This window comes from Terrapene carolina, unplaced genomic scaffold (genome assembly GCF_002925995.2).
Source record: "Terrapene carolina triunguis isolate 2854851 unplaced genomic scaffold, T_m_triunguis-2.0 Scaffold62, whole genome shotgun sequence".
NCBI lineage: Eukaryota > Metazoa > Chordata > Testudines > Emydidae > Terrapene > Terrapene triunguis.
Window position 1 is genome coordinate 10727227 of NW_020664413.1, and position 22152 is coordinate 10749378.

The 22152-nt window shown below is 42.2% G+C and overlaps 1 protein-coding gene across 1 annotated transcript in view; it reads left to right on the top strand.

Moving 5' to 3' along the window:
* The window catches only part of KALRN (kalirin RhoGEF kinase), a 716112-nt gene that overhangs the window by 566721 nt on the left and 127239 nt on the right, over positions 1 to 22152 (top strand). The window contains exons 35-36 of the mRNA XM_026647403.1: positions 12083 to 12329; positions 12818 to 12832. Of these exons, the coding sequence (XP_026503188.1) occupies positions 12083 to 12329; positions 12818 to 12832 (262 nt within the window). The remainder of the gene's footprint in view (positions 1 to 12082; positions 12330 to 12817; positions 12833 to 22152) is intronic.

A 22152-nucleotide genomic window follows, 5' to 3' on the forward strand; every position in this document is an offset into this window, starting at 1 on the left:
CCGCCCCAAGCACCAGCTTGTTTTGCTGGTGCCTAGAGCCGGCCCTGTTAAGCAGGATCCTTATTTTAATAATGCTTTATGTGCAATTAGACCTATGCTGTAGACACACCAGGCCTAACTGTCCACTCTGTTACACTAGTTGGTACATGGAGTCACACCAATGAAATACTGGTGTAATGCAGTGGAAAATCAGACACCAAGGGATCAGCTGATGGAACCCTAGTGGTGGAAAGTGTATCCAATACAGGAGAGCAGCAGTGCAAACTGCTGGAAGGATTTCATATGGCCAACATCCCTTGCCAAGTGAGAGAGGCAAGCCTGGGATCTGTCAAATCATTGTCAAAGCATATGTCTAAAATCCTCTACCAGCTATAGATGCAGAGCCAAATGCAGACTGGTTGATTGTTTAGTTGTTGTTGATTGTTTGTGGACATGGGCGTACAGTAATTTTGCAAAAGCCTGGGCATATTTTATGGCTTGCTTGGGAATGGCCACACTACTCCTACACAGCCATCCACAAAGATTACTCATGCCAGGAACATTATTAATCTCAATGGAGGAAAGTGCACAGGAAATGTTGGCAGGGACAGGGTTGTGCACTAAATTCATGGACTACGCACAGTCCAGCTGCAGCCCAGAATGCCCCCCTCTGCAGCTCCAATTGTGGAGGATCTATGAAAGCATGAATTCTACAGGTGCCTGGGGAGGACTCCACGGTATCTCCTTTCATTTCCCCTCCCATGCACATATGTATGTGCAGCCCGAGGCCTGAATCTGGCACCCAATATTTTATAAATAATCACTGTCAATGAAATTTTGTTAATGTTCAACCATATAATAAGATCCCTTTGAAAATTTCCATTCTGTAGTGCACTGGGGTGGAGGAGGGATAGCTTAGTGGTTTAAGAATTGGCCTGCTAAACCCAGGGTTGTGAGTTCAATCCTTGAGGGGGCCACTTAGGGATCTGGGGCAAAATCAGTACTTTGTCCTGCTAGTGAAGGCAGGGGGCTGGACTCGATGACCTTTTGAGGTCCCTTCCAGTTCTAGGAGATGGGATATCTCCATTAATTTATTTAACACCTGTGAGGGTAATGGGGACTCTGCCAGTCCCTAATAACCCTTTGTAAATACAAAGCATTGCAGCTTTCCTAGCTATGAGGAGAATGCTAGTTACTTTGCTAATTCCTTGAGATACATTCTTCTGTAATCTCAAGTATGAATCTGATTTTGTGTTCTATTAGACAACCTACTGAATATCATTAAGGACAATTTATCTAAATCTGCCCTTGAGTTAATGCTGGGCCTTAAGCCCTGATTTACAGTAACTGAGCCTAGGGACCCTCTATAAAAATGAAAAATAGCAGCTATTAAATTTATAAAAGGGAAACAACTTGGAAAAGGAGAAAGTATGCCAAGCTAGCCTCTCCAGAAATGGCAAAAGGGAGTCTGATTTACAGGACCATATGGTTTAGACATAGTTTGCATAATCTCCTCCAATTAAAAATAAAACCCATTGTATAAAAAACATCTGTTCTCAGATTTCAACATTAGGAGCAAAAAAACCCATGAGGGAATAATTTAAATCCTTCATTGTGTTTTTGTTTTCTGCATTCAGCTTTTACCTGTTTTGAGAAGTTAACATGCCCCACGTCAAACTACACTACACTCTCATGGAGTATTCTTTGACCCATTGTGAGACACTAGCATTCCCGCAGAGGGATTATTTGGTTGCTTGGCGTGATGCTACTGTAACCCACACACCTCCTGGGTGTGGTGTTCTGTCACCTCTAGTGGCCCCGAGACCACTTAGAGATTAATGAGTCTGCTACAGACTTAGCTAAGAGCCATGTGGCTTTTAGCTCATGCATTTAGCTCTAGAGAGCCCAGGTTTGATCCCACCCGACGATGACCGGGGTCTGTTGGTGTTACAAGTGGGGACTCGTCTGGGATTTCAACTGGGAAGTCCTGAAACTCGGAATATGCTTTCTCAGCTAAGGGAAGTATGTAACCCACACACCTCCTGGGTGTGATGCTCTGTCCCCTCTAGTGGCACTGAGACCACTTAGAAAGAGATTAATGAGTCTGCTACAGCCTTAGCTAAGAGCCACGTGGCTTTTAGCTCATGCATTTAGCTCCAGAGATCCCAGGTATGATCCCGCCCGCTGACGACTGGGGTCTGCTAGTGTTACACTGCCAGTATGATTGCAGACTGTTATGTTTACGTTTACAAGACATTCCCTTTTTTTTTTTTTTTTTTTGCATTAAACAGGTCAGGTATCCAGCCTTTGTTTCAATTGGATCAGTTCATTTGATGAGTTCTCTGAAAGTTGGAATATCTGACTCTATTCAGGCGAACATGGGCAGAGATTTTTGCAATGAAGGATCAATGTTCAGATAACATAATTATCTAGACTAACTACTAGATTGTATTAAAGTAAACTTAATCCTGGTGATATTAATCTCTTCTGGCTTCATCTCTGTTTGAGGTAAAACCATATTTAATGTGTATACCTCTAAATTTCAACTCCATAAATTGAGATTACCTCAGATCTAACAAAATATTCCTTGGCCCACCAAATCCTGTTTACCCCTTGAGCATCACTTGCCACCTCCTATGGAGAAACTTAATCTGAGATCTGACCAGTGCTATAGACATCAGGAAAATAACTTCCAGTTCAATATCATTTAAAAGCAGAGGCGGTTAGTGTATTGTAGGTGAATCTGTAGCAGTCTGCTGAATGTCAAACACCTTGCACCCAATACTGCTGTGGCCAGTGCTTTCTGAAAGGAGCAGGGCATTGGAAGATGGTTCCCCTCTTCTCTAAATACCCTGGCAAGGGCAGGATTCCATGATAAGGGAAAGGAAGAGGTGCACTATGGCTAGGTCTACACTACGGGGAGGGGTCGACCTAAGATACGCAACTTCAGCTACACGAATAGGTCGTCTTACCTGGCTGTGAGGACGGCGGCGAGTCGACCGCTGCCACTCCCCCGTCAACTCCACTTCCGCCTCTCGCTGCAGTGGAGTTCCGGAGTTGACGGCAGAGCGATCGGGGATCGATTTTATCACTAGATGCGATAAATCGATCCCCCATAGATCAATCGCTACCCGCTGATCCGACGTGACCTATGCTGCTCCTTTGAAAAGGAATTCATGCGGCACATTTCATTATACACATAAGTGTATAAGCAGACACTGTACCCAGCAGACCACAGGCCTCCATTGTGGTCTGAGTTGTCTGGGATAGGAGCCAGTGTTGATCCTAGCACTATTTTGCATGTTGTGAAGGATCCTGCCCTGCTGCATGCCTCAGGGAAGAGGCTGCCCACACAGCGCAGCAGAATGCAGAGGCTCTCCGGTGTCTGTTTAACAATGAAGAAGTAGGTTATAAGGAAGGGAACATGTCTGTTAGTTGTGTAGGAGACTAGCAGCCAGGGCCTTGGGCATTACGTAACTTTGCCTCTGTCTTACTGGGTGACATTAGAGAACATCTCATAACCTCTGTGTACCTCGATAAAATGGGACTCGTAATACTCACTTATCTCACAGAGGTGTTGTGAAGCTTGGTGTATTAAAGTTCAGAAAGTGCTTTAAGAGCTGAGAGCCTCAGATAACAGGCACTTATTTAAACACAAAGTATTATGTCTAGGGAGAGCCTTGCCAACCAATGAGCGTGGCATTCATTAATGTTTGTCTAAATCAGTGGTTCTCAAACTGTGGTCCGCGGACCACTTCAGATGGTCCGCGGATAGTTCCCTCTAAGGTGTGCGCCTGGGCAGCCGCACACGAGAGAATGAAGGGCCACCCACCTAATTAGTGGAGCAGCCACTAATTAGGTGCCTGGACCCTGGAGAAGACGCACATGTAAAGTGAGGTTGTGGCCTTGGGGGGAATAGGAAGTAGTTGGGAGGGGGCAGCGGGGTGAGAAGAGGGGGTGGGGGGAATTTGGGACGTGCAGGGCTGCGGCGGCCAGAGAAAGAGGTGGCTTTCCCCAGCTCCAGGGCTGCGGCTGCCAGGGAGAGACCCCCCCCTCCTTCACAGCTTCAGCTCTGTGGTGGGGGAGAGACACCCCCCTCCTTTCCAGCCCCAGCTCAGGGACTGCTGTGTTGGGGGAGAGAGGGCACATCCATTGCATTAGAAAGGTAAGACGAGTGATATTAAAATATGAGTTGTGTGCTTTTATTTGTAGAACAAAAAAATTTATTATTAAGGTTTCCTTATATAGCGCTTTTATCCAAAGCACTTTACAATAGTTAGCTAATGGTACAAACAACATTTGGAAAGATCATTAAGTGGTCTGCGAAGACCCTCAGCAATTTTCAAGTGGCCCGTGAAAAAAAAAGTTTGAGAACCGCTGGTCTAAATAAAGACAATTTCTTACCAAAACTTCTGAGAGAGTAGAACTTTCTCCAGCATGTTACTGTATCGATGCTCTGAGGTGGACGTCTGTATGTTCTCCATCCAAAGCCCATTTGAGACTCACCTTTTCAGAGTTCCCTGGTTAGTTAACACTTACCCCATTATTGAGCTTTGCCTGTGCTGTTTGTACAGTGCCTTGAGCTGTTTACCAGTAGGTTTTTGGTCATCGTATACAATTAGATTTCACAGAGTTGCTGAACAATTTGTTGGAGACGACATATGATGTACAGTACTTCTCCTGAGGTAATTCTTGGCCATTTAGGTCCAGATACTCTGTTTTGTCCAATGTCTGGGGGAATTTAGAACAGCCTGGGGGCTGCCAGGTGTAACAGCTGAGTAGCTAAATGTGCTCCTTCCTAACCTCCTACATCCAAGGCTGCTACGTTGGCTCTGTGCCCACTAAGGGGATACAACTGGTTTCTGTTCCCTTTGTACTATTTCAGGGAGCCAAGTGTGAGCCTTGGAGCCATTGAACACCCTCTGAGAGGTGCTGAGTGCCATAGATGGCACTCAGAATTTTCCAGGATCAAGCCCATACTGACGTTCTGACTGGATTCTAAAGCAAGTTGCTGAACAAACATAATAAGCTTGACATCTGGTCACCCTTGACCTTGAAAACATTCCAGACAACATTGAATGTGCTCTTTTGGGTGGAGTGAAACCGTATTTTCCTGAAAAATGCCTCTGAAATTCTTCAGAGAGTGCCACTCAAGCTGTACTGCAGATGTGTGAGCACGTGCATCAGTCCAAAACTCAGCACAGCCAGGATGTGGTTGTCTGGTAGGGACTCCAGTATGGGTGCAGTCTGGCAATGAGATGTTTAACATGAAACGTATATGTTATTTGAGCTCATAAAAACAGATTTCCTTTCTATTAATATATTTATACGTTTCCATTTGCTATCACTGCCTTTTTCTCTTGCCATAGAATCACATTATATGTCTTGATTCCATAGCTTGCCGCATCTCGTAATGTCTCTGGTATTATCGCCTTATTCACAGCAGCATAAGCTGTGAATTTGGGCTGCAGAGCCATCACAGATGTGCAACTAATCGGTCACATAGAAAGAGATCTTCCCAGGGAACTGGGGTCCATTGACTGATTGTGTTAATTTTATCAAAGAGATGAGAAAAGTCAGAGGAAAATGTCATGCCCATCTTAATGAAAATTCAAGTTGAATGTAACAGGTCCAAATCCTGAAGCCAATGAAATTTTGCCTGAAAAAGGACTTCAGCAATGAGCTAAAGACTCCCCAGAGAAAGGGTCTAATTCTTATCTAAATCTGGAGTAAATCCATTCACCTCATGACTCCCAATTTAGCCCCTTTGTGCCTGAAATCACAGTCTGGCCCACAGTAAAACCTATTCACAGAGATGCAGCAAAATGTTAACCAGAATTTCCAGTGCTCTCAGCCAGACATTTCAAAGCTGTACAGGCTTTAGATGGAGGAAACTGGGTACCTCAATGCCTGTAGTCTTTGGCAGAGCCAGTCACATCAGGCTAAACCTAAAGCCCTTCTCTGATGCCTGAACACCATCTAAGATTTCTGCTGTTTGATCTTTTTTAACCTCCCTTTTTTCAATCTCCTATGAAATTACACATATTTACACAGAGAATGTTCCTTCCCCCCTTTCCCTTCCCCCAGGATGCACAGTGAAAATTGTCAGGTGAAATCCAGCAGTGGAAAGCCTGATTTTGTAGTCCCCTTCTGGGCTGTGGTGACAGCTAGCAGACCAAATCAACCTTTAAGAATCTAATCCAGTTTTCTGTTTATCTCCTGATATAAATGCAAACCCTGTTCTTTTTCTCTCTGCCTCTTTCACCCGCTTAGAATAGTCTGTTTAGGGTAACTAAATGGTTCTATCCAAAACTGGCTGTCATCCAAAACCAGATGAGCAGAAATCCTAATAGCAATAGAAAACTAGCAATTTATATGAGCGCACAATACAGCAGCACACAGAAACACTTTGTTTAAACCAGCACAGGGCTGTATCTTATTGAATATATGTAAACAGCGAGCTACAGTGGGTTTTTGTAATGATGTTTACATATTTTAGAACACTTAAATAGCTTGAACAGTTCTCACTGACTCTAACAAACTAATCTTCCATTGTTTGTTGTTTGTGTGAAAATCAGATATGTTTGTTTGAGATTTGTACTGAAGGGGTAAATAGCTCTTCATTTAATTGAAATGTATTCTGCATGCTACCTCGATCCTTAGGTGCTGTGTATTGTTTTTTACTTCTGGACGTCTTTGCTTTTGCAATATTAAAACAGAAATCCAAACAAATATGGAGAAAGAGAAATAAGTTAAGTGTGAAAAAGATCTAAAACATGCACAGGAGTTCTATTAACAATGCAGTCCATGCAAATATACATAGAGCATTCATTAGAGATGGGCCAGAAGTAGAACCTTTTATCCAGACCCTCCCCCAAATAGATTAATATAGCAAAAGATGCTGCCTTGTGCGTTGCCTGCCAATGAAGCCTCTAATATTGGCTAGTTATATACAGGGCATTAACCTAAATGGACTACAGCCTAAATGGACAATTGGCATTGCAGTTCAGTTTTAGACCTTGGCAAAAGCATGTCAGGCAAGCAACCTCAGCTGACAGTGTTTGGAGTCCAGTGTGAAATTTACAAGGAATTATTTGAAAAGTAGTGAGTGTTAGGTATAGTGCATAGAATATCCTCCTACCTGCCCTCCCAGCTCCCTACCTTCCATCCACTATTCAGTTTAGAGATGGACCTCAGTGGCAAAACTTGGATGAAGATTTGAACATTCCCAAAGTACAGGGAATTCAGAAATAAGGCTTGGTATCAGTCCCACGTTTAATTAGGTTATTTACCTCTCTTCACACTGGCAGTGAGATTGTCTGACCTGTAATTAACCCCATAGCACTCAGGTACAGCAAGTGCACTGTGAGTTGTTTAGTCCATGTCCTCTGTACAACTGGCCGTGTATGTTGTTCTTCAGAGTGTTACAGGTTGGTCAGGATAGTATTTATTCATTTACCTAGCAACCACCAACAGATTATTATAAGCAACTTCCCACCTCTCAAACAGAGCTTGGTTTGATCTTTCAGAAGCAGAGTGTATAAGACCCACTGCAGCATGTGGGATGAACAATTGAGGTTTTGGGGGGTTTCCCCTAAACTTGTAAAAAGGTGGCATTCCTGCCCCATGCCAAACAAAACTACACTCTCGTAGAGTATTGTTAGACACCCCTGCTGAGGTCTGGTATATTAATAAAAGATAATACAAATCCCAGGTAAACCTTCACTTAGTGCTTAGCGCACCATAGCTTATTTTACCTGAGCCTAACTTGTCCCCATTTTAGAAGTACTTAGGGTTCCTTCCCTGAGGACACATCTGGCCCAAACCCCAGCTCTCTCTGCCAGAGGACTATTCCCATTTCCCTTTAATATTTGAGTGATAAGGCACTAGCAAATGTACTGTAGTGAGCAGTTCTGCACTGGCAGGGGGATGGACTGGATGTGACCTGGTCTTTGGGGCTCAGTCTGTGCTCCCCTTCACTTTCTCTCATGGCCACTCTGCTGCCTGAGCCCAAACAGATGTGCTGATGCCCATGTGCATGTACCAGACTATGATTCAGAAAAGACCATAATACATTAATCCTACACTAAACATTACCATCCGGCTCACAAAGCTTTTCTGGCTCCTGTGCTTGGAGCAGCTTGGATTGCCTGACGGCAGGAAGTCTCCATGACTGGGATCATTTTTAGGGCTTGTGTTTCGTCATCCCAAGGCTGGTGGGCAATTGGCAGGGTCCTTCCACATGAAAGCTCCTGTGGGAGCCAGAAGTTGTTGTGTAGTTGGGTCAGTAGAGTCAACATAAAGTAAACTGCTCACATCAGTGCTCATAATTTTGTGAGCTTTTTCCCCATGTGTGAATCCTATAGTAGCAATGAATGGCTCCGTTACTGCAGACTGTGCTGGCATAGGATGGGGTTCTCTTCTAGCTCCAGCATTCCTCTGAAATTTATTTCCATTGCATAACTGGGATGTGTGGAAGCTCTAGATATGTGTTCTGCCTGATGCACCTGGTATACTAGGCATAGGGAAAGTGTGTAAAATAACTAGTAACAGGGATAATCCTGAACTGGCTTGGATAGTTAGTAAAAGGCAAAATAGAGATGACCATGCATTCAGACTGATAGTTCAGACCAGGACCTGAACCCTGCAGTTGTGCCCATCTCTAATTAGTTGCCATGTGTAGCTAGCAATGTGTTCAGTGTCTATGGGCCATATTGTGGCTTTTAAGCTGCAGTCCAGGCTTCATGGGATGTGGAGGGACTCAGCCAGAAGTTCTGCAGTGGCTGCTCTGTCAACTTTTCACACAGATGTGGTGGATACATTGCTCTGTACTTGCTCAGCTCTGCCATCTCTCTGCCATTCCCCCTTGGATGGCTAGCTCCATTGGGGCACTAGCAGGGAGCAGTGGCTGACCTACAGAATGTGCCCGGCTCTCTGCAGCCCACATAGCAAGAGACACAACTGATGTTTTGTTATCAAATGGCACGTATTCTTTCTATGTTTCTGCTCACTGCCTCATTGAATGAAGTTGGTCACTCCAAGGGATTATTTGTGAGAGCTAATCAGTTGGAACCATGTGACTCTTTACAGACGCATCTCAGCCTGTAACAACGTACTAAACTCATCAGTCATGTTCCGTGGCTCAGGCACAAAAGAAAACAAAGCACAGAAGATGGCTTCATGGCCACTGGCAGCAGCAGTTGCTGTGGCTACTGCTTTTGCTACACAGGAGACCAAGGCACAACTAGGCCAGGATATGGTTTTTTTCAGTCCAGAATTCCTGGTTGTGCAGGTTTCACCTGGGGCATAATTGCCAGAGTCCCACACTAGCTGCTTTTAGGCTATGATGCCCTGAACTGTTTTTGGGCCCCTTTGTTAAGTGCTAACATTTTATTATCTGTATTTGCTATCCCCTTTTCTTCCTGATTCTAATATTAATTGGGTGTGCCTGTGCCCAGGAGTTTCTCTGTGACTGGGGACTATTGGGTTTGTCCTTGTGTCTGATCTTGTTGTTCTGCTTTATTGTCTATTCAGGGTGGTTGGATCTTTATTTTTATATTCATGTTTTGTACTGTTCCTATTGTACAGTGCTTAGATGCTAACTAACACCCGGCTATCAATTTAGTAAATGAATAAAGTGTAACGGGGTTATTTCTAAAATAATAAGGGAACATGTCATAGAGAACAGTATTAAACCATTTTCATGTGAAATACAGCCTCTAAGGCATTATGTATTTTCTTTTTCTCTCTTTAATATCAAATATAATTGTGGTATGCATATATTTTATTTTGCATGACTGGCTGTAGATAGGATAACATCATTTTATGGCTGAACTAATTATTCTCTTTTTAAACAATGTATTAAACAAGTAATAGACTAAGGGAGCACTTCATAGGTGAAAGGATATCTACCATCACCAGGCTGATCCATCTGCATTTCACTTATATGGTTTACAGATATTTTTCCAAAACTTGCCATTTGCCAGGTAGTCAAAGCTCAGATACATACCAGGTGAAGCTACTTGCTAACTCCTTTTGTGGATGTAGCTGAGAGGATCCTGAAATGATCTCCCATCACAGTTAGAGTAAGATTACCAGAGATCATTTTCCCTCTCCACAACTCTAGCTGAACTTCAGATGTTCGTTCTCAGGCCTTGTCATCCCCCAGATACATAGCAATATGAAGCGGATGTGAGGGAAGCTCCATCCTCTCAGTGGAACATTCGGGATAAGTTAGAGGTGCCCCATCCCTTTGATGAAACTGAACTCTCCTATTACTTCTCTGCTGGTACAGTTTCAGACCCTTTCTGCCCTTAGTTATACCAGAATAAATCCAACTTTATTAGCTGGATAGCTTTATTAACTACAGTGGAATTGTTCCAAATCCCAGTGTAACTGGGCAGAATTTGGCCCATTGCCTCGAGTGACTATTTTTAACAAGTCAGAGGAAAGGCTGTAGAAGTCACTAGTTAATGACATTATCTGAGGTTCACCAAGTGCAGGTGCTTCCTATGAGGTGCTGTTTAGAAGTGCTATCCTTGTTGAAGGACCCTTTATCACAGAGCATTAGGAATTTAACACGATATTGACAAAGCCATGTCGTAATTTCATTTTTAGGGTAGCCATTCCCGTGTCTGTTGCGCGAGGTGCAGTGTCACAAATAATTGATATGGACATGTCAGAATTCAGTGCAGGGCTTCATAGATTGATGTTCACTGTAACATGCTTTACTGTCTTCTGACTTTCTGAAGCAGTGGCTTCTCAAGGCGATTCATTCTTTTCCTAGGCGATTTTAGGGCTCTTTCTCCTCTTCGGTTTAAACCAATAAAAATGGACATACTTTCCAAAAATCAAATCAGCCACCTGAAGAAAGCTTTTGCCTGGTTTGTAACACCTGCCACCCTCATTACTGGAAATGATCTGTCCCTGGCTCTCATTTAAGGAGTATCCAGGGGAACATGCAGCCATTTATTTTCTTGGATTTAAGCCCAGCTCATTTGAGACAGTTGTTTGTTAATACGCCGTTCAGTACATCCCTCCCAGCCTCCCCCATATTTAGATAAAACTACCATTCAGTCCCTTACTATTAGCTTGCTGTATGATGGCAAACATAGACATCTAGTGGCAGTTTAGTGCAGCGCACATAGCTTTTAAAACATCTTTTTGGAAGGCAAATAGAAATGCCCCAGGCTTCTCCTTCAGGTGTTTATTTTTCCCTTAAAAAGGATGAGAGGTCTGATTTTCTTCCAAGAGAAGCAGTGGAGGCCTCATCATTTCAAAATAGAGAACATGCTGTACAGAACAACCCTCTTAGGGGTGGTACCAGATGACAGAATAAGGAGTAATGGTCTCAAGTTGCAGTGGGGGAGGTTTAGGTTGGATATTAGGAAAAACTTTTTCACTAGGAGGGTGGTGAAGCACTGGAATGGGTTACCTAAGGAGGTGGTGGAATCTCCTTCCTTAGAGGTTTTTAAGGTCAGGCTTGACAAAGTCTTGGCTGGGATGATTTAGTTGGGGATTGGTCCTGCTGTGAGCAGGGGGTTGGACTAGATGACCTCCTGAGGTCCCTTCCATCCCCGATATTCTATGGTTCTATGATTCTTTTGGTGAAATGAGGGCAGGTTTCTTTTCTTGTATATTCTGTATTCATTCCCTCATTGAAACCCCTGTTGATGTCGTGTGGAGAGAGTGCAGAACATGAATGTAACCCAGTCTGTGGACAGGAGAGTTGGAGCTTACTCTGAGATTGATCAGAATGCCGGGGAATCCTGAACCCCAATCATTACTCTCCTACAAAGACACAAGAGAAGGAAAAGCAAGAAAAACAAGTGTTTTAAAGAAAATCTCGCAGAGCACATGTAGGGGTTAACAGATGGGTGGTTTTGAATTTATTACCTAAGGTTGGCAAAGTCAATAGAAATAAAGGAAATCAGAGGCACAGCTAGTTGAACTTTGACAAAGGAAATTACTAACACAGCTGCTAAGGAATTGCAACAGAAATCCTATCACCCAAGTTCTAGGATTGCCAATACAAATACAGTATACCAGCCAATTGTATTCAGTGCACTTTAACCTGTTGATATTTTTCTTTCTACCTGGGCAGTTGTCTGGAGGGTGTGAACTAACCGTGGTGCTACAAGACTTCACAGCCGGCCACAGCAGCGAGCTGAGCATCCAGGTGGGACAGACAGTGGAGTTACTGGAGAGGCCCAGCGAAAGGCCTGGCTGGTGTTTGGTACGGACAACTGAGCGGAGCCCCCCTCAGGAAGGCCTAGTCCCCAGCAGCACTCTCTGCATCTCTCATTCCCGGAGTAGTGTGGAGATGGATTGCTTCTTCCCTTCAGGAAAAGGTAGGCAGAAATCTAGCAGGGACTATTTCAGGTTTCCCCTTCTGAAATACACAACTATGTGATTTCTAGCATCACCCCCTTCCCAAGGAACAGATGTAAATAAGTTACATTTTAGTCATTAATACGTTCTACTAATACCTTCTTGTAAATCAATACAGTTCTAGGACATCTCCATAAGAGTCTCTCTCTCTATTACCAGCATTGTTATTATCCTGAGACACTGGAGTGACAGATCATAGTATAATCATGGACTTTAATATATATCTAGGAGAAAATATCTTTTGAATGCCATATGGGACCACCTTCGACTCCTAATGGTCTAAGAGAAGTGAAAGTTCAACTGTGTGTATTTTCAGAATGCCCATATTATGTATCTGATGCTTTATGGCTGCTGCAATGTACATTAATGCCAGTTCTTTTTGTTATCTTCCGACATGCTTGTCCCTTTGTCGATCCCTGCACACAAACTTTCTTTTCACTGGTACAAGAGTCCGTAATTGCAGGTGAGCCCTGGTGATGTCTAGGTGATGTCTATTTCCTCTAGGAATATCTGATTGTCTCCATTTTAACTTATTCATCAGCTGAGTAGATTTACAACTTGACAGTGACAAAGACATAATGTTGAGTAAAATACAGTTTCTTGAGTAGATATACAGGAATTGCCATGTTAGAATAGACTTCTGAAGATCAGATAGTCTTGCCTCTGGAAGGGACATATACTTGTATCTTAAGAGTAGGATGACCAGATGTCCCGATTTTATAGGGACAGTCCCAATTTTGGGGGCTTTTTCTTATATAGACACCTATTACCCCCCACCCCCATCCCAATTTTTTACACTTGCTATCTGGTCACCCTACTTAAGAGGAAGGTGAAATGACCTGTGTACTGTGGTACATCACGGTGAGAAAGATTCCTCCACAATCACTTATGCATGGAAACAAGAGGACTGATGCTCTCCTTCCAAATTTTACACTTAGCTGATGTTACTACAAAATGAAAATCCTTTTCATATAAATGCCTACAGTTAAAAAGTGAAATATTATTATTAATTTAGTCAAAAGTATGATTAATTTAGCAAGCCTGATTGAAAAAAAAATTCTAACCTAGACAAAGGATATTTACTGTTCTAAAAAAAATTGATTGGGGGATAGATGGAGCAGTGCTGTCTGTATACTGCTTACTAAAGCCATCCTGCAGTCACCTGCTAGGATAGCTCCAAGCTGACAATGGTCAATACATGAAGCACCTTTAAAAAGAACTAGTGTGCTACTCTGACTAGCTGCACACAACAACATACATGCTGGAAGCTTGATCACACCCGCAAACTAGCAGACCACAACCTGTTGGGTCTATAGTGCATGGCACCCTCATTGTCCTGGTCCCCTTTCAGTGTACTATTGAGCGCTAGGTGAGAATTCTGCCAAGCAAGAGCTCTAAGTGGGGTAGGGAGAAGAGGCTCCTTATATAGTATTCCTGACGCCCCAAGATACCAACCTGGCCTGGCCTTTCTGTTTGCGAATTTTCCCATTACAGCATAGGAGGCAGAATTAAATTCCTTCTCATTAAACAAAATAAGCTTGGAGGTTTTTATAAAAAGCATTAAAATGTGCTATATTCTGTCCTTGTTCCTTTCAAGAAACCTCCATCACCACTGACGTGGCTTTGCACAAAGATGAAAGAAAATAGAAAAATGAGTAGGGCAAACTCCTGTGTATGTATAGTACTAAAGATTTTGAGTCATGGTTTTAATTAGAGATGGGCCTGAACTAAAACACCAGCTCAGATAACCACAGAACTAAGGGGGAAGGGAGTTCACACTCAGATTTGATATTCTCCAGTGGCCTCTCTCAATTATGGTCCTTCCCCATGCCCTATATTGCATCGGGAGAGGAGAAAAACATCCTGCTGCCATTGCAGCTGGTTGTAGGTGAGCCTAGAGCCCAAGAATCCCCAAACCTGATCTGAGTTTCACCTGTTTTTTGCTCAGTTCTACTGCTGCTTTTCCTGTCTATCGCCTCACTGGAGCCATGATGCACTGTGACAACTTTTGGTTATGCTGCAGCAGGTGCTTGTCCTCTGTTCATTCACTAGAGGGTGCTGCTGAATTGTATTGTTAGAAATGTACTGTGGTTAGTCTAGTGTGCATTTGAGAACTTTAATAATGGTAAAGTGCGGGGGAGACGCATATAATTAAATATCAGTCAAGCCTCTGTACTAATAGCTGCACCCTGAAGTGATTTACATGAGGCAAGAGTGTTGTGTTGGGTAGGAATATTGTGACAAGGTACTCATGCTCTGGTATTTCACAGAGGTGAGCTGAAACTGGAAACTCCAGTCATAACCCATTCAGATTCCTGGCGCACTAGACTTTAAAATCCCAGGTCAGAACCTGCCCCTATAGTTCTTGTTCTAAGTTATATTTGAGACCAGAAAAACCACTGTTTTCCATTACTGGTAGAAATACTGCCAAAATTGCATGAAATAAGTTGATCTTATGAGATTTCTGCAATTTTGGGTCAAAATCTCAAGAGACAACTTTGCAAGATTTCAGTGCTGTTGAATCTGAACTCAACTGTAGCTGTAGTTTTCACTCTCTGAGCGGGTCAAAGAAGGGTATCAGTTTTTCATTAAAAAAAATCTGTCCCCTTTTTCATTAAAAATGTCTAAATTTGAATGTTCTGAGCAGCTTAGGTTTTTGTATGGTGCCTGTCACTGCAGCAGCTGTTTTCAGACCAAAACCCAATCCCTTGCTTAAACTTAATTGTAAACCAAGAGCAACTTATTAGCCTATCTCTAATTTCTCAGTATTGCTTCATCAACTCAGTGGTTCTCCAGCATTTTTATTTCATGGGCCAATTCACAATTTTATATGGAAAAATATAACAAGCAAACTTCACCTGTCTGTTTCAAATATGGAAGTCTGCACAACTATACAAAAGCAGCAGTGGGGTAGCTGCTGAAGCCTTGGCGTTAACATTATTTATAATTGTCTTTATAAGCAATATAATTTCAAGGACGGAAAGTCTTGTCACTTAAAACCTAGTGTCTCTATCAGTAAATTGGCCATCTGAGACATAATTTAGCAGATTTCTGTCAAAATATTAAAAAAAACTGCATCTGCTTAGTGAGAAATGGCAAATAATTGTATAATGATCTTTATATCTAATACTGTTTATATAAATCACCTTACACTGTTCATATAAATATGTGGGGTCTTAAAATGTAGTTTATATTGGCCATAAAGCCTAAAAACTTGTATGATTTGATGGGTTTGCTCCAACATTTTATCTAGCATCAGTGTAAGTGTCACCTAAAAATTATCAATCAATCAATGTTTGTAATAACTCTCCTGTTTAACGGCCAGTGAAGATGTAAAGGCAAAACTGACAAGTGCAGATGTATTCAGACACTTTCTGCTGCTGTAGATTGACTGATTCCAAACGTGTTATGAAGGTTATTTATTGTTTCTTTAAAAGTAACATAAAAAGATTTGAAAAATTATGAAGCACCCCAAGTAGACTAGAATAAAAACCAGTAAGAATCCCCACGGGTTTTGCTGATTTCTATTGTTGACGGACAATAGAACTAGAACTTTAAAATGCTTGTCTCAGAGCTTTCCCTTGCATTTGCTGCTGTTCACTGCTGTGCCTTTGAGAATACACTGTGGTTTTTTTCATGACTAGATTACAGCTCAGAGTAATAGCGCAGGCCTGAATGATCTGTATTTCTAACAGTCCAGCAGCATTTGAAATTACACATTTGTAAATAGGCACATGGTTTTCTAAACTTTGCCATCCCCAAGTAATGTAGGGCTGGTTGAGTAAAAGAAACTGTCTTGCAGCTTCTGGTACTGTACTTAGGAATTCATGATTTTTTTTTCCAACTAGCATTCCAAGGGAGAGATGAAGAAGAGGTGTGATCTACTAAGCTTGAAATTCTGTCTGAACTATCCCACAGGGCACATCACAGAAAACAGCGACTTTTATTCCTGTCTATTTTGCTGTACAGTTGTGCTCTAAGGTATTAGACAATAATTCTCAAATTAGGGGAGTGAAATCTATATGAATGGAAAGAAACCTAATAACCTAGCAAATGTACATTACATAAATTGAGGCAAGTTTACCCTTCGTGTCACTTAGTTAATTTCATCTAAGGCTGTGAATGGACTAGACTACTCAAGCTAGCTTGAATCCAGCTAGTGCGAACAATAATAGCAGTGAAGAGAGCACAGTGTGGGCTTCAGCACAAGTAGTACATGTGCAATGGTACAGACCCTAAGTGTGTGCTCTTCTCGCTAGTCTGTGCTGAAGCCCATGCTACTGTTACCTGTGCCAGCTGGATTCCTGCTAGCTCAGGTAAGCTAATCCATGCACAGCTTTTGCCGTGTGGTGAGTCCAAGGATGAATTTGGTCCATATGGCCCTTAGAAGAAATACAGTTAACAAGTTATCTTGAACTTAGAATTGATCATATTGCCTTATCATTTCAATGTAACATCAACATGATAGTTTAGCTTAAAATTCTAGAGTAACAAATTAAGGTTCTCACAGTACATTTTAAACACCCACATTGCACAGAAAGGAACTTATTAAAAACAACTCTAAAGTATTCTGCAGCAGTTGTTTTGTACCAATAATGGAAAGTACTGGAGCAGTTGTTTATGAGGGCATATTTTATATATACTCATAAAACTTCAATAAAAGGTAATGGGACTTGTGTTTGCGTATCCAAATGGTGCAATTGGGCCAATTGTATATTAAAGTTATATTTAACAGCATAGCTACTAATAAAAAACATTCCATGTATCTAACATGGGTAAATTAATTTGACTGTGAGATTCTTTTGAATTTCCTGACTCTGGGCCTGATTCTCATTTTAAAAGGTAACAGTGCAAGGTGCTACCAGCCTGTCTGTTATGGGTCATGGACTCTGGGAGTTTTAGTCCCTGGTGGAGTATGTGACCTGAATGAGCACATGACTGATAGAGGAGTCATATGGCTGCCTGGTGGGCTATAAAAGGAGGCTGCCTTCTCTTAGTAAAAAGATATGAGGCAGGAGGAAGGAAATAGATAAGATTTGTTGGGTATGGGTGGGGCAAGAAGGATAATCTCAATGAACAAAGGGGTCAACAGGAGATTCCCTCCTCTCCCCCCCCCCCCCCCCCCCGGATATACACCTTTCTTCATTCTGTAGTCACTGTGTTGGGGAGATGAAAGTTCTTTTAGCACATGTTTTAGAACAAATTGATAAATTAAACAGTAATAAGTCACCAGGACCACACGGTAATTCACCCAAGAGTTCTGAAGGAACTCAAATATGAAATTGCAGAACCTCTAACTGTGGCATAAAACCTATTGCTTAAATCAACCTTTGTACCAGATGACTGGAGGATAGCTAATATAACACCGATTTTTTTTAAAAAGGCTCCAGAGGTGATCCTGGCAATTTCAGGCTGGTAAGCCTAACTTCAGTACCAGGCTAATTGGTCAAAACTATTAAAAAACAGAATTATCAGACACATAAATGAACACAATATGTTGGGGAAGAGTCAACATGTATTTTGTAAGGGGAAATCATGCCTCACCAATCCATTAGAATTCTTTGAGGTGATCAACAAGCATTTGGACAAGCGTGAGCCAGTGGATATAGCATACTTCCAGAAAGCCTTTGACACCAAAGGCTCATAAGCAGTCATAGGATGAGAGGGAAGGTCCTCCCATGGATTAGTAAAAGCTGGGAAACAAAGGGTAGCAAACAAATGGTAAGTTTTCACAATGGAAAGAGGTAAATAGTGGGGTCTCCCAAAGATCTGTACTGGGAACAATGCTGTTCAACACATTCATAAATGATCAGGAAAGGGGGATAAACAGTGAGGTGATAAAGTTTGCAGACTACACAAAACTATTCAAGATAGTTAAGTCCAAAGCAGACTGTGAAGAGTTACAAAGGGATCTCACAAAACTGGGTGACTGGGCAACAAAATGGCAGATTAAATTCACTGTTGAAAAATGCAAAGCAATGCACATTGGAAAACATAATCCCAATTATACATACAAAATGATGGGGTCTAAATGAGCTGTTACCACTCAAAAAAGAGATCTTGGATCATCGTGGATAGTTCTCAGAAAACATCTGCTCAATGTGCAGCAACAATCAAAATAGCTAACACAATGTTAGGAACCATTGGGAAGGGGATAGATAATATTAGAAAATACAGTGCCATTATATAAATCAATGATATACCAATACCTCGATTCCTGCATGCATTTCTGGTTGCCCCATCTCAAAAAAAGATATATTTGAATTGGAAAAAGTACAGAAGGGCATGGATAGGGATATGGAACAGCTTCCATCTAGAGAGAGATTAAAAAGACTGGGACTGTTCGTCTTAGAAAAGAGATGACTAAGGAAGTGTTATTTACCCCTTCACATGGCACAAGAACCAGGGGTCTCCCAATGAAATGAATCGTCAGCATGTTTAAAACAAACATAAGCAAGTACTTCTTCACACAATGCACAGTCAAACTGTGGAACTGTTTGCCAGGGGATGTTGTGAAGGCCGAAAGTATAACTGGGTTCAAAAAAATTAGATAAGTTCATGGAGGGTAGCTCCATCAATGCCTATTTGCCAAGCTGGTCAGGGATGCAACCTCATGCCCTGCTGTCCCTAAACCTCTGACTGCCAGATGCTGGCACTGGATGACGGGATGGATCACTCAATAATTATCCTGTTCTGTTCAGTCCCTCTGTAGCATCTGGCACCAGCCACTGTCAGAAAACAGATACTGGGCTAGATGAACCATTGGTCTTACCAAGTATGGACATTCACATGTTCCTATATATGGCTGCAAAAGCTGTTGTGGAAGAGAACAGTTTCTGGTTGGCTGCCTTAGCTTTTGTGCCCTCCAGCCCTCCCAAAAAGGATTCCAATAAATATTCTTGTACTAATAGGCATTATAACTTCTTCCCACATCTCTGTTAAATTTTTGCATCTTGGATTTTATGACTGTTTCAGGACTAGACTGCTTTATTCTGCTCCTGTTCAGCTCTGGCTACGCTGAGTATTAAATTACAATCCACATTGGTTTGTGTGGTTTCTCTGCTTTCGTTTAAATAATCCCTTTTACAAAATCTATTTAATGGTAATGATTTCTGATTTCCCAGGGGAGCCATGAGAGGATGATTCAGAAAATGTTAGTATATTACACGAAACCTTCAGTTGGTCTTGTAAAGGCTGAGAAATTGTTTGGGTTTCTAAGAGTTTTAATTAAGAGCAGTCAGTTAAAGAGTTTAGGCTGTGTGATCTCAAGGAAACATTATTAGTTAACACAATCACTATAACTGGCACATAAACAGCCCATGGAGTTTCTCTTGAACAAACAATACTCGGGCTCCTGCTGTCAGCATAAATAGACAGTATCTAAATAAAAAACATTCCTTTACCTGGGTTCCAAATCACACTTCAGCAGGTAGGCTCGAACTCTTTCATTGATTATCTTTTAGTAGAGAGATGGTCTCATGGCTACTTCCCCCTGCCATTTGCAATCGCATATTATCCCTGTAAAAAGCACAGCAGTAACTTACGTACAAAAAGTTACGCTAGGAAAGGATGGCACTTTCACTTGTCTTCTAACATGATAGAGCAGCTGGAAACAAGATGGATAACCAGCACTGTATGACCTTCCTACCACCTCTTCATGGACCACCACCAAGTGCTACATATACAACTATTTGTCTAAAGACCACACTTTGGGAACAACTGATTTTTGCTATTAAAACTGGAAGATTTAAAAAGCTCATTTAGAGAGGAGGCCTGGACCAAAACACACTTAAGCCTTAGAAAAGTTCAAATCTGAATTTGGCAGCATAAGACCATCTATAATTTAATTTGCTTTTTATTATCTACTGATTTTTTGCCTTCTGCTCACAGGCCAATCCTGCATCCCTACTCCTATGAGTCGTGCAAGTGAAGTTAATGGGAGTATAAAGAAATGAGAAATCAAAATTGAAAGTACTCTGAAGGGAAAGTGAAGCTAGTCCAGCTTCATCTTTCTAAACTAGTGTTTCCCCCAAGTCTGGGGTGGCCCCTGAGGTGGGGCACAAAGGTCCAGCTCAGGGGCATGGACAGGCCTTTCAGTTCTTCTCCAGGGTCTCACTTTACATACAAATAAATGAAGGGTGAAATTCAGACCCTTTTGAAGTAAGTGACAAAACTCTCAGGCTGAGATCCTCAAAGGCTCCTAACTTCCATTGATTTCATTCTGAGAATTTTGTCATTTACTTCAAAAGGGTCTGAATTTCACCCTTACTTTATTTGAAATCAATGGAAATTAGGAGTCTAAATAGCTTTGAGGATCTGTGCCTCACTGATTACAGTGGGGCCAGGATTTCACCCTAAGTCTTTTGCTGTTATACTTGTGTGACGAAGTGGGACTGTTCTTAATGTTTCCTCTGAATACTGTGTGGGTGCCTCAGTTTCCCCTATGCATTTCTTAAGTCTCTAGGTGGTGGGGAAAGGCCAGTGTGCATAAATCACTGACACTCTATCTCCCTGGCAACAAATGGCCAGGGCCCCTTCCCCCCCTGCAAGGAAATAGCTAAAGGTGAACAAAGAGATAAGAAGTGGGCTGTAGCCCACGAAAGCTTATGCTCTAATAAATTTGTTAGTCTCTAAGGTGCCACAAGTACTCCTGTCCTTTTTGCAAAGAGATCAGGTGACCTCCTGGCCCAGAAATAGACAAAGCCGACTCAGCCGAGAGAAGGAGGGGCTGGAGGGGGTTTGGGAGTTGGAGCTACCTGGGGACTAGGAGTGAGGGCAGACGTGGGTGTCTGGCTCTCTGAACCCCATAATGGACCCAGCCGAGGAGTCCCGTTCGCCGCTGTACCTACAAGCTCTGTTTTAGACCGTGTTCCTGTCATCTAATAAACCTCTGTTTTACTGGCTGGCTAAGAGTCACGTCTGACTGCGAAGTGGGGGTGCAGAACCCTTTGGCTTCCCCAGGACCCCGCCTGGGCGGACTCGCTGTGGGAAGCGCACGGAGGGGCATATGCTGAATGCTCCCAGGAGAGACCCAGGAGGTGAAGCTGTGTGAGCTTCTTGCCCTGAAGACAGTCTGCTCCAAGGGAGAGGAGGCTCCCCAAAGTCCTGACTGGCTTTGTGGGGAGCAGTTCCAGAGCATCGCCCGGGGACTCCGTAACAACTTGTGAAAACCTTTGAAACATGGCCCCAGTGTAAGCAATGTCTGCCTGAGTTTATAGATACCTTGAAACAATGGGTCTGAGGTGTTAACCATATATAGTAATTTCGTAAGTAACAGTGTCAGTAAAGTCAATTGTACTTGCTGCTTCAGCTGGAATAGTATATATCCAAAGCACTCCACCTGAATCCTTATTTTTACTGAGAATGACTTTTCTGATGAATGCTGTGATAAAACAGGAAAGGCTATTTTGGGGAAGCAATTCTGCTATTGTTTAACTGATTTTTATTATTTAAAACAAAGAGGACTTTGTTTAAAGAGAAACGGCCTATGAATTTCCTTATTTACTTTGGCTTCGCTTCCCCTTTATTGGGAGGTGAAACTTCACCCATCTAATCCCATTACTTTAACCTAAAATTCAGCAATAACGTAGGTCATGCTCTGGTTTCGTTATAACAGACTCAAGCCTGGTTTTGAATATGTGATGGACGAGTGAGATTATCAAGAACAATAGAGGAATTCTATATCTTGTCCTAATACAGAAGGTTGGCCAAATTATGCCGTCACATAAATGGTGTTAAGTATCAGAGGGGTAGCCGTGTTAGTCTGGATCTGTAAAAGCAGCA